We start from the raw sequence: 13,618 nt of genomic DNA, 5'->3' as shown, positions 1-13,618 counted from the left end.
GGCTCTAAATTTGCTATTGGGCTTCTAATTGTGCTTTGGGCTTAGTGGGTTTGTTTGTAATGGTGAAGTGCTTTAGGCCTTGGGCCTTTGAATGATGTTGGAATGAACTGTGAACTTGGGTTTTGGATTCAGTCAAGGATCTGGGCCTTTGGAAATGTAATGAATTTGGGTTCAAGTGAACTGAACTGAGCCTTGAACTCAGTTGGCTTGTAAACCAAACAGTGGCTGGATTTGGGCTTTTGGGCTTTGTTCCTGGGCTTAGCTTTTGACCTGAGAGTAACTAGGCCTTTGGAGTTAACTGTGGACTGAACTGGGCTTGTGCTGTGAGCCAAGCTCAGTTGCAGCAGCAGCAGTGGAAACCAGGTTGCAGCAGCAGTGGTGGCTGGCACAGCAGGAGCAGGTGCACAGCAAGGGAAAGGAAAGAAAGCAGCAATGGTGACAGTGCAAGCCAAGTAATAACAAAACATAGATAGTTGCAAACCAAGGCTACAAGACAAGGGCAGGAGTGTGGAGATAAGCTGACAATGAAGTAAAAAAAAGGAAAAAAAAAAGCAAAGCCAAGGCAATGGCTTTAGGCATTCATCTAGAGTGGGAAGAGAACCAGCTTGCTCACAGTCACTAGTGAGCACTAGTTTCTCCCCACTGCTCAATCAACTCAATGCTCTAAGGCTCTAACCTAGCATTGACACACAACAGTAAACTAATCCTAACATTTGAGAAGCTAACAGTTGACAAAACAAGAGATTCAAAACAGTGACAAAACAGGAAACAAAACCAAAGAAACCAAGGCTGTGAGCCAAGGGCAGGGAGGAGAAGAAGTAACAAAACAGTTGAGTTGCAAGTGACTGTGAAAACAGAATGTGGGTTAAGCTAAGGCTTTGAATCCACCCTTGTGTCCTAGCCAAACAATGTGATCCTAGGTTGAGTTGAAAATCCTATGCATACATCTAGAATGGGAGGAAAATCAGCTTGCTCACTGATATGCCCCTAGTATTGACTGTCTTTTGACAGCACAGTCAATCACAGGCATACCAGAGCAATGTAGTCAATTTCGTCCGTACCGGCCGATATATCGGCGATATTACCGGTATCGGACGCTGAGCGATACGGAAATCCTAATATCGCGATACGATTTTTTACCGATAATGTCATCCGATACGGGAAAAATGGTACATCGATTTATCGGCGATATTCTGCGATATTTGGCTTTTACAGTAATTTATGAGGGCATTTTCGGAATTCTATGAGAAGGGAAGAAATTTAATCGTTAAATCCCATCGATACGCAAAGGGAAGAGATTTAATTCAGGTAAATTTGTTTGCAGGTTCTTCTTCTCCATCTTAATTGATTCTATCTTAACAAAAGGTTGGTTTTCATCATTAACAAATTAGTTTCTCCATCTTAATTGATAGTTCCATTCTTGTTAGATCTAATCAATTTATGTGTGTTCTTTCTGTATGAAACTATCAAACCAACTGTACAGATTCAGCGTATAGCTTCTCCAATGATTAACGTAAGAGCAGAATAAATCAAGGTACGGCTACTGCTGCAACTGTTTCATGAAATATTTTTAATATTTTGTCTAAATCTAGGCTACTGTTTCATTTCAACTCATACTTTGTAGTACAATCCATTGATTTAATTCGTAAATTCATTGTTGGATTTAATTCGTACAATCCATTTCATTTCAACTACTACTTTTGTTATTATTTAACAGCAACAGAACACAATTGTGTTCCTTGATTTGCTCAAACCACTCTCCTATATATTTTCTTCTATTCTCATTCATTCTCTCATATCTTCTTCTCATCTCAAATTCTTAAAATTCTCTCCTGTTTCAACTTCTTTTGAAAAGCTTTGTGTTTGGGTTTTGTTAAAATTTGGTTTTGAGAAATGGGTTCTGCTTGTAATTTTGATCAGACTATATTAGTTACTGGTGGAGCTGGATTTATTGGTACTCATATTGTTATTCAGCTTTTAAATGAAGTGTTTAATGTTCATATCATTGATAATCTTGATAATTCTGTGGAGGAACAAAAGAGTTCCTGCAAATCTGAAGCTTGTACTCAATCTATGCACCACGACCAGTTGTACGCCATTTTTCTCAGCGTATATATGGTGCACTTAAATAGAATGATGAACATCAAGATTCAATCTGTTTGATGTGTTTCATTTCATTTACTTATTATCCTTTCGTCTTTCAGTTGCATTCAAAGAAGCGAAATCGCATAAAGCAACAAAAATTGAATGATAGCGTCTTTATTCAATACAACAAGAAATTGGAACGTCGATACAAAGAAATCAGTGAATATAATGATGATCCGAAAGCTCATGATCCCATTTTTCTGGATGAGCGTGATGACAATGATGAATGGTTGGCTTTAGAGAATTTGGATGACTTGGTTGTACAAGGAGATAATGTTATTTTGGATGATTTGCAAGATATTGTTGGTGAAAAAGGTATGCCAGTTGTTGGTAAAAGTGCTTGTATCTCCCGACGCAAATCTACTTATCCAACTGACTCTGAATATAGTGGATATGATACTGATGACTTGATGTTGGACTCTAATTATGGACTACTTGGTGGAGATGATGGAGCTACGGAAGATTATGATATCTATGATGAATCGAATGATTTTGATTAAAATTGTAATGTCCATGTTTAATTATGTTTCCAGATTGTGAACTTTAAAGTTGTGAATTCTCCCATTTTTCCAATTTGAACTTCATACGACGACTCTTATGTTTTGAATGAACTTGTTTGTTTTTCTAAAATTGATGCATTTTAATGTTGTATAATTTTGTGTGAAACAATATAAATTATACATATAAATTTAGAACCGATATTTGAAACCGAGATCTCCCCGATACAATGTTGTACCAGTGTACCGGTCCTCAGCCGAGACAAACCGGTATCCGATATTGACTACATTGTACCAGAGCACTAATTTCTTCCCATTGCACAAGCAAAACACTGCACTAAGGCTCTAACCTAGCATTCCACTACCTAACAGTCCACTAAAGCATCATCTGAGCCTCAACAGTGAGAACATGAGAGAACAGATGGAACAACACATAAATTGGAGAGACTGGCTAATCCAGTTCTCCCAAAACATCACATTAACAACAACAACAACAACAGGATATCAAAACAGGGAAAGGAATTAAACACATGAACATTACACAAAACAGAACATGAACATTACACAAAACAGAACATGAACAGAAATTAAAACTAAAATTAAACAGTGATTAAACCAAATTTGGGGGTATCTCGGCTAACCAAGAACACCCTTTAACATCCTACATCACTTCCCTTTTATAGCTTACAACAAAATACCTAATTTCACCAAAACCCTAAATTTGCAAACCCTAACTTTTGGGGAAAATCAAATTCGACATACCCATGTGTAAATTGGCTTCGACCCATGCCCTGTTGATGTTCTACTGCTCCTCCTCTAGCTCTTGTTGCGCTGTTGGCCTAGCCCTAGACGTCTGTGAACCCTAGCTTCTCTCACTGTCGAGTTTGTAGCATCAGGACTCGATGCTATAGACGAGAAAGGAAGAGACAAGGGTGGTGATTGAATCCTGAGTTTGTCGGGGGAAGGTGGTAGTGGTGGTGTTCGAGGTGGAGATGGAAGAGATGGTGGTGATGGAGATGGCAGAGTTGCAGAGAATTTGGGAGGAAGAGAGGAAGAACCCGATGGAGAAGAAGGGTCCGTTTGGTTGGGTAATAGGATTCGGTGACTAGGGTGTGAAGCAGGGATAGCGAGGTTTGATGATCTGCGACAAGGAGCGATGGATGGGAAGATGGTAGGTGGATCCAACGGCGATACGGAGGTAAGCGTGGAGTGACCGTCGGATTATGAGATACAACAAAATTAACGACACCAGATGGAGTTAGGTGTTGTAGTGTTAAGCGGAAGTATCGAGGTTTGATGCGCAGGAAAAGAAGCGACCGTAGGATCTAAATGTGATCTAATCTGAAGGCTTGGAATTTAGGTACTATGGTGTTTTGCAGGGACTTCAGATTTTGATGAACGATGAAGAAGCGACCATTGGATGATGAGATGGATCCGATCTAACGGCTGAGAATGGAGGCGGGTATGGATATAGAAAATGGGTTTGGGTAAGGGTTTTGGGCCTTGGGTATGCCAATCCCATATCTTCTTTAAGAACAATTCTTCATTCTTGAGCCCATTCCTAGCTTTTTGGACGTGCGCTCCATTCTTTGCGTCTTCCTTGCGTAATTTCTTCCGGCTTTTCACTACTTTTCTGCTCTTTTCCGCTCTGCTATTCATCCAAACTTTATTTATTACCTAAAAATGCAAAATTAAGTAAGAAAAATATTTATTCTTGAAAACAATGAAAATACAGAATATGGGATAAAATGTAGAATTACTGCACAAAAGATGAGTTAAATGCCAACAAAAAGGGATAAATATATACAATATTTGGCACTCATAACGTACTAATTTAAAGATGTCAAAAAAAAAGCAAAAACCTAGGGTTTGGTCGGACTATCTCCGGTTTTTTCTCTCCTTCTTCTCCTTGCGTTCTTCGTGCTATGATTTGGCGTCAATGGCGCTGAATCAATCAATTCCGCCTGATCTAGGCTACCATCCAAATCAGAAACGCAATGATCATGCTCAGAATAGAAATCGATCACGTTCAAGGCCAAGATTTACCTATGTTCCAAAAACAGGAAACCCTAATCATGGCGCGGACAATTCCAAAGATGGGAATAGTTCGTATGCTAATATAGTTAAGAAGAAATCCATTGTTATGTCCAATATTGATGCAGATTCTTTATCACACCCTCTTGTTCGAGCCTCTACTGGGGAGATTGTGATCACAATTCCTAAGGATGTCATTCGACGTTCTAAAGAAATATGGAAATTTAGTATTGTAGGTCGTTTTGATTTCAAAACCCTAGGTACTAAGTTTGAAGATGTTAAGCGAATTCTTTGCGACCAATGGAGTTTAACAGGCCAAGTCCAGTTTATTCCATGGGTGAAAGGTTATTTTGTCATTAAGCTTAGAAATGAGGTTGATCGCAAAAGAGTTATCTATGAAAGTCCGTGCAAGGTTAAGGAACAACAATTAAAGATGATGCCATGGACTCCTATGTTTAATCCTGAATCGGAGAAAAACTCAAGGGCCACAGTTTGGGTGTGTTTTCCATATCTTCACTTTGAATATTAGGAGGAGATCTTATTTCGAATTTCTCGTGGCCTTGGAAGCCTGTGGCTGTTGATCCGAGAACATTGAGAGTTGAATATGGTTATTTTGCTGCGATACTTGTGGATATAGATTTTTCAAAACCTTTGCCTAAGATTGTTATTGATGATGAGGATTGTATGGAAGGTTTTCGTCTTGATTATGAGTTTTTGAATAAGCCTGATTTTTGTGATCATTGAAAATAAGTTGGTCACACTTTGTCCCAATGCAGAACAACTAAATATAAAGATTTGGAGAAGCTGCATGATGCTGAGGAGGATGAGTTAAAACGTGCGGCTCTCAAGGCTGAAATGGATGAACTGAAAGATTATTGGAAGAAGTAAAAATATGTTAAGCCAAAAGATAAGCCTCCACCACCGGCACATACTGGAGGAGGAGGGGAACAATCTTTGGATCCTAAGGATGATGGGTTATGTATTGGAGGAGTTAAGCATACTGGGCGTCATACTCTGATTCCGAGTCCAGCTACGAGTATTGCTGGAGAAGATAATATTGCAGACATTCCGCACGTCTTGCCTGATTCTGCTAGCACTAATCTTACAATTGGTTCAGTGCCCTTGCGTGATCTTGTTGATGATGCTGCTACACTCTCTTTGGACCTTGAAAAGGAGGAAGAGGAACTTTACAAAGTCTATGATGAACAAAAAAGGATAGCTGATGATATGGTTAAGGCTGCAGATCTTGCAAAAATTGAACAAGATGCTTTATTGGCTAAATTGCAACATACTATACAATTGCTTATGACAAAGAAGAGGGAGAGAAGAGTGCTCAAGAAGAAGATGGTATTTCGTATTTAGAGAAACAACAACATGAAGTTGCTCATCAAGATTTTTCACAAACTCAACAAACCCAAGAGCTTCATTCTAATAATGCATTGGAAAAAACTCGATGATGGTTTTGGTTCTCCAACTAGAACGGCTAGAAGGTCCTCTCCAGTTCGAATTGATGAAGTCCTTGAGACTTCTAATATGTTTGAAACTGGTATTGAAGCTAGTGAAGATGAAGAAGAAAGCATTGAAGTTGATGCTTTGCCTTTTAAGGGAAAATCACCGGATGCTTTGCAATCTTCCCGCAACGTAGAGATTGAGGCTGAAAAATTGGAATGGAATGCTGCTAAAGATGATGAAGATAAGATTAGAAGGGAGTTACCTGAGAAGAAGAAGTTGGATAATTTGGCTAAGAAGGGCGTTGTTAAAACCGCGCCAAAAAAGAACAGCAAACCTGGTGCCAAGCCGGTTGAGAATGAGGGCCAAGTTATTAGAAGAGGTCGAAGTCAAACACGCAAAGAAGATGATAAGGGTTCAGTAAGCCCTTCAAGGAGCATGGTTAATTAATGCGTGTTTTTTATTGGAATTCTCAAGGCTTGGATAAGGATGGTGCAAGAGCCAAGTTGCAGGAGCTTTCTTACTTGCACAAACCTGACGTAATTTGCATTGCAGAACCGCATGTTTTATGCAGTGTACGTTTTGTTAGGTCTCTTAATTTGGTTGATTTTTCTGAAGATGTTATTACAAATGAGGTTGATGGAGATAAAGGTAATATTTGGATTTTATGGAGGAATACTCTTTTAAGGCCTGATATTTTATCTACTTCAAAGCAAGCAATTACTGTGAATTTTGCTGGGGATTTCATTACGGATGTTCATGCTTCCTATAATCCGGTGGTAAGAAAGAGACTTTGGCGTCAATTAGATTTAGGTTTTATATCTATTCCTTGGTTGGTGTTGGGAGATTTCAATTGCGTTTTACGCCTGGAGGAAAAGAAGGGTGGAAGGCTGATCAAAGAGGTTTATATGAATGAGTTTCGTAGCTGGATTTCTGACAATGGCTTGGTTGAGGCTGATGCTATTGGTAAAAAATATACTTGGTCTAATTGTAGAAGTGGAGCTCACAGAATTGTCTCTAGACATGATAGGGAGGTTTTTAATGATGCTTGGTGCTATAAGTATGCGAACTGGAGATGCAAGGCCTTGCCTAGGGTTTGTTCAGATCATTCCCACCTTTTTGGGTTTGCTTTTGAAAATCCAAAGCCGACTATAGTTCCTTTTCGAATTCAGAAGATGTGTCTTTCCCATCCAGGTTTTATGCAATTGGTGGAAGAGAGATGGAGTTTGGATCTTAATGGTGCTCCCCCTTTTGTTTTTACTTCTAAGCTGAAGAGACTAAAGGAGGTGTTGAAGATTTTGAACAAAACTATTTTTGGAGATGTACGATTTCGCCTGAAGCAGGCTGAATTGAAGCTGGAAACTGAGAATGATCTTCTTGATTATGATCCGGCTGATGAATTTCAATTCCTAAGGGTTGCGGATTCCAAAAAGGAGGTTGATGATGTGAGAACGGAGTTGGCCATTATGCTTAAGATGAAGTCAAAAGTAACTTGGTTGGAGGATGGTGACCAAGATACTCGTTTATTTCATAACAACATCCGCATGAGGAGAAGTCAAAATACCATATCAGAGCTTAAGATTTCAAACGATACTACTTTGTTTTTGCAGGATGAGATAAAGGATTACGTTTTTCACCATTATCAGGCCAAGTTCAATGGTGGTGACGTTCATATTGATCCAGTTTTATTTGATATTGAGGATGAGAGCATTTCAGCTACCGAAAGTGCCTATATGGATGCTATTCCATCTTTGGAGGAAGTTAAAATGACGATTTTTTTTGGAAGCTGATTCAGTGCCTGGCCCAAATGGATTCACAAGTTCTTTCTATCGACAGTGATGGGACATTATTTCTAGAGATCTATTTACTGCAATTGCAAACTGTTGGTCTATGCATAAAATTACCAATGGCATTAACTCTAGTTTAATTGTTCTTATTCCAAAAATAACAAGTCTGACGCTATTAAAGATTATAGGACAATTGTCTTGAGCATTTTTTTCTTCAAGATCATTACTAAGATTATGGCTACCAGGCTTGGTACTGTTTTAAATAAGTTGATCTCTGAAGAGAAAGTGGTGTTTATGAAGGGTAGAAACATTCATGAGAATATAACTTTGGCATCTGAATTGATCAATGAGATCAATACGGAAAGGAAGCATGGAAATGTTGGCCTCAAACTGGATATTTCCCAGGATTTTGATACGGTTAGTTGGGATTTCATAGCTGAAGTTTTTCGTCAATATGGCTTTTCTGATTCTTGGTGCAAGTGGTTTCTTAATATCCTTAGCTCAGCTCGGATTTCTGTCATGATTAATGGATGCCCTGAAGGTTATTTCAGTATTATTAGAGGTCTGCGTCAAGGTGATCCTCTCTCACCTTTGATCTTTGTTCTTATTGAAGATGTTTTAAGTCGCAATCTTTCCAAGTTGTTTCCAAATAATAGTAAGAATGTTATGGTTAGTAAGAAAGGTGTGGCGCCTACTCACTTACTTTTTGCGGATGATATCCTTATTTTCTGCAAAGGTAATCTTCATAGTTTGCAAAATTTTACGAATATGCTTGTTTTGTATGAACGTGCCTCTGGTCAGTGCGTAAACTATGCAAAGATCAATTTTTATTTTGAAGGTGATAGAATTTATCGTGCTATTGCCATTTCTAACTATTTGGGTATGGGGAGAGCTATGTTTCCGGATAAATACTTAGGTATTCAATTGAAACCTGGAATTGTTCAGCATATTCACGTTTTCCAAGTGGTTGAGAAGATTATGGACAAGTTAGCTGGATGGAAAGGTAAACTTTTATCATTCCAAGCAAGGCTTGTGCTAATTAAATCGGTGATTTCTAGTTATTTTATTCATTCTATGGATGTTTATAAGTGGCCATGCACGGTTATTAAGCAAGTTGAGAGGGCCATTAGAAATTTTCTTTGGTCCGGAGATGCTGAAAAAACGTAAATATTTTACGGTTCTATATGATGATCTATGCCTCTCAAAGCGTGAAGGTGGTCTTGGCATTAAGAAGTTAAATGATGTTAATAGGGCTATGCTCATGAAGATTTGGATTTCTATTCGGGATTCAAACAAGATCTGGGCCAGATTATTAAGGGCCAAATACTTTAAGATCAATGGTAATCTGATAAATTACAAGCTGGGTTTTTCGGTTTTTCCTGGTATTCGCTTGGTCTACAACTTTGTGCAGAAGCATACACGCTCAATTATAGGTAATGATGCTAATACTTCCTTATTCTTTGATAATTGGTGTGGTGATTTTCTATTGCACAAAGACTTGGCATCACTTCCAAAGGCCCTAATGATTTTAAGGCTAAAGTTAGTGATATCATTTTTGATGGTGCTTGGGTTATTCCTCAAAAAACAAGAGAGTTGATGATTCGTTGTAATATTGATGTGGAAAACTTGTCGGTTATTGCTGGTGATGAGGATTATAAAATTTGGGATTTAGTTAGCAAAGGCGTTTTCTCAGTTAAGTCGGCTAAGGACGCTCTTAAGTTGCCGACAGAAGTTGTGCCTTGTGCAAATATGTTTTCTAGACAGGTTGTGCACCCTACCTTGAGTGTGCAATACTGGAAGATTTGGACCAAGCAATGTTGTGTTAGTGAAGACAATATTATTAAGAAGACTGGTAGGAGCATGCCTACTATGTGTCTCTTATGCAGGAAAAGTTGCGAAACTCTTAGCCACATCACTTGGCATTGCAGAGTTGCTAGGAGGATTTGGGCTTGGGTGGCTGGAGTTTTCAAGCTGGATCGAAATGAAGACTTGGTGGACTCGTATAAGGCTGCTAAGGGTCGTAGTAGAATGATAAAGGACCTGTGGTTGGTTGCAAATCTTGCAATTGTCACGGAGTTATGGAAGTTACGTAACAAGTCTTATTTTGAGAATATGGCTTTTCAATGGCTGGGCTTTAAAGGGAGAGTTTATCAGGTTATTCGTGATAATTCAATTAGAATGACAGGTCACATGCATAATACTTTATAGGAGTTACGCATTCTGAATTATTTCAAAGTGCGGCATAGATCATGCAAAACGTCTTCTCCAATTGATATTATTTGGACTCCTCCTAATCAAGATGAAATCATGATTTGTTGTGATGGTGCTTCTTTCGGAAACCTGGGCCAAGCTGGTTCAGGTGTGGTTTTCCGGAATGCAAATTCGGAGGTGCTTGGTGTTCTCTGTGTTGTCCTTGGTTGGCAAACAAATTTCTATGCGGAAGTATGTGCGATTATTTATGGTGCGATTATGGCTAAGAGATGGAATCTGCGGAATATTTGCATTCGTTCTGATTCGAAGAGTTGCATTCAAGCTTTTTAAAAGGAGAAATTGCCGTGGCAGCTGGTGCAGAAGTGGAAAATTGCGAAGTCTTTCTACACCAATGTCCGTTATATTCATAGCTATAGGGAGGTTAATTTTTCAGCTGACGCCTCGGCCAAGCAAGCCTGTTTGCTGGCTGAGGATTTTTTTGAGTTTTTTGAGGGTAGGCCAGGTTTTATTCCATCTGTGGAATGGCCTGGAAGGGTTTATTATCGTTTCAAATAGGTCTCTCCAGTGAGTGGCCTAGCGGCTAGTCATTAGGAAGTCCTAGTCCCTGTACAGTTTTCGTTTTTTTAATTTTATTTGACCGAGTAAAAAAAATAATTTAGAGATGGGCCTATGTGTTACTAAAGCCCTCAGCCACGTTCAGCCACCACAGGCCCAACACTCAAGATCATTCGCTTTTAAGTTACTGGTTCATTTTCATATTGCTTAGAGCAACTGCAGTGGACGACTAAACCCAAATTTGGTGTCGAGTGGGCTGGCGTAGTGGGACGGACCATCGATCAAAATTTGATCAAAGAGTAAAACCCAGACCAAATTTGGTTCGCGATCAAGACCAAACCCAAATATAGTCGGGCGTTTATATAATGTCCGCCTACCCGACGGGTGTTGGTATAATGTCCGCATGTAGCCGCGCGTTCGTAAAGTTAACGCCTGATGCAGGGGCGTTGGTATAATGTCCGCCTGGATGGAGCGTTGGTATAATGTCCGCCTGGATGGGGCGTACGTAAAGTTAACGCCGGACACCCAGGCGTACATAAAGTTAACGCCTCTCTTGGGGCGTTGATATAGTCATGATCCCACCATTAACTAGTTTTGAAAACTTTGCTTGGGGCGTTGTCTTTATCAACGCCCCATTTTTTTTTTTTTTTTTTTTTTTGAATCCGGGCGAACGTATAATCTCCGTCCCACACACCAGGCGTTACTATAGTTCACGCCCCATACCAGGCGTTATCTTTATCAACGCCCCATGCCAGGCGTAATCTTTATCTACGCTGGACGATGAAGCGGACTTTATATCAACGCGCGACCAAATTTACTCGTCACCCGCTACGCCACAGGACGGACTAAACCCAAATTTGATCTTTTTTTTTAGTCTTTGGTCTTTAGTTATACTCGCACCACTGTGGACGCTCTTAGGAGAGCTTTTTAACAAACCACTTGGGGAACACGATTTAGGAATTTTGTGGAATATCGATTGAACAGATTTGCTATATTTATTTTTGAGTGTGAAAATGAGTTTAGCTTCTGGAGCATGTGGTAGCAGTGTACCGGCGTGTTTGTTAACAGCTTGATTCCAGTAGCGAGCCCACATCTGTCAAGAAGGTCTATGCTCGGATGTGATTAGGTAATTATGGTGCTCGAACACCAAAAATAAAGTGATTGCAGATGCACCCTATCCTGATTCCTATGTCTTAGTAACATGTTACATAACACTAGAGCCCGACAAAGCATATAATTAATGAGCCTCAACCATCCCATCACGGCCCAATCACAAAAAGCTCTCGTTAATAGCTAACACTAACTTAGGAACGGTTTTTTTGGGACCATGGTTCTATTTTTAACAAGATATTTAGAAGTAAAGTGAAGAATTCCTTATCCAAATATTTATGTTAATACAAAAATTGCCTTTCCTAATTAAGTTTGTGTAGTGATTAGTTGGTGTAATCATTAGTTAGTGTAATTAAGTTAGGTTAATTAGTGATTAGTGTAAGATCAGATCAATATTATTTTTCTTAAATTTAAGTTACTGAGAGGGAAGAATAAGGAGAATATAAGAGTTGAAAAAACTCAATTATTTTTTTTATTTTTTGAATCCGAACCTTCAAACCACCGAAGCATACTTCAAATTTAGTTTTTTGTTGCTTGAATAGGCCAAAATTTTCTGAAAATGAGAAATTTTATAGCTTGATTTGGGAGAAATCAAACAAGTTCGGCTACAAGATTTGAAGAACAGGTAACCGAACTTATCAGCTAATGTAGTTCGGTTAATGTTCATCAAAACGCAGGTAGCCGAACTTAGTTTTAATGGAGTTTTTTGCTTTCAGAGAAAAGTCCGGTTAGGAGAAAAATATTGCGATATAACCGAATAAATATATAGAGAATTCGGTTAAGAGAAAAAAAATTGCGACGTAACAGAACTCAATATATAGGATTTCAGAGAAACGTTCGGTTAGGAAATTAAGAGTTTGGTTAGGAAATTAAAAAGTCCGATTAGGAGGAAAAATTTGCGAATGTACTCGAACTAAATATATAGAGAATTCGGTTAAGATAAAAAAATTGCGGCGTAACCGAACTCAATATATATGATTTCAGAGAAAAGTTCCGTTAGGAAATTAAAAGTTCGGTTAGGAAACTAAAAAGTTCGGTTAGGAAATTAAAAGTTCGGTTAGAAAATATTTTTTGCGAAACAACCGAACTGTTCTTCATGTTCTTCATTTCCAGCAAGTTCGGCTAGTTCGACAAAGTTTTTCCACAAAATTCCTAACCGAACTTACTACTGTAACTTCCATTTTCAACCTATTTTGATGACTACTACTCAAAATTTTCAATCAAAAACGAATTAGAAGTAATGAGTTTGTGGGAAAATACTTATGAACGAGTTTCTTTACAAAAGATTGATTAATCGACGATAAAAATCAATAAATCGACAATGATGAAAATTTGATGATTTTGATTAGATTTGTATATGATCATGTTTAGATGATCATAAATTGATGAAGAAAAGTTGTAGAATAGAGGAAGAAGAAGTTGTAGAGTTATAATTTTAATTCGGTTAAAGGGTAAACTAGTCATCTCCACCTTTTAGGACACCCCTTATAACTATGGGGCGAATGGCCTAATCAAATCATGGTCCCCTTAAAAAAACAGTGGTACCCAAAAAATCGTTCTAACTTAGGAAGCAATGGAGAACAAACTCAAAGTAAAGCCTCATTCGTTATAAGTTCATGGATCACCAACAAAGAAGACCCTGGATATTTACAGAGCCATAATCTTATATACACAGGTACAACCTATACATGGGCCCAAAATAAACAAGAATAGTTTTGAAACCATATACACAGGACTGAACACTACCCACTGTTGATACATGAAAATAATCACCCCTTAGCAGGGGTAGGGAGCCCCGAAAGGAAGGATAGAACATTGGGAGACTTGGGG

The 13,618-nt window shown here is 38.7% G+C and overlaps 2 protein-coding genes across 2 annotated transcripts; both read left to right on the top strand.

The window, feature by feature from the left end:
• The first annotated feature begins 6,574 nt into the window (after positions 1-6,574).
• Positions 6,575-7,915, top strand: LOC113280695. The gene has a single exon (XM_026529287.1). It carries the CDS (start codon positions 6,575-6,577, stop codon positions 7,913-7,915), a length of 1,341 nt encoding a protein of 446 aa, XP_026385072.1.
• Positions 7,916-8,146: 231 nt separating this feature from the next.
• LOC113280694 lies at positions 8,147-10,453 on the top strand. Its single transcript, XM_026529286.1, has 4 exons — positions 8,147-8,898; positions 9,002-9,345; positions 9,429-10,066; positions 10,121-10,453. The coding sequence occupies exons 1-4, from the start codon at positions 8,147-8,149 to the stop codon at positions 10,451-10,453; spliced, it is 2,067 nt and encodes a 688-aa protein (XP_026385071.1).
• The last annotated feature ends 3,165 nt before the right edge of the window (positions 10,454-13,618 follow it).

This window comes from Papaver somniferum, chromosome 5, assembly GCF_003573695.1.
Source record: "Papaver somniferum cultivar HN1 chromosome 5, ASM357369v1, whole genome shotgun sequence".
Classification (NCBI taxonomy): Eukaryota; Viridiplantae; Streptophyta; class Magnoliopsida; order Ranunculales; family Papaveraceae; genus Papaver; species Papaver somniferum.
This window is presented reverse-complemented; position numbering and strand designations above follow the sequence as displayed.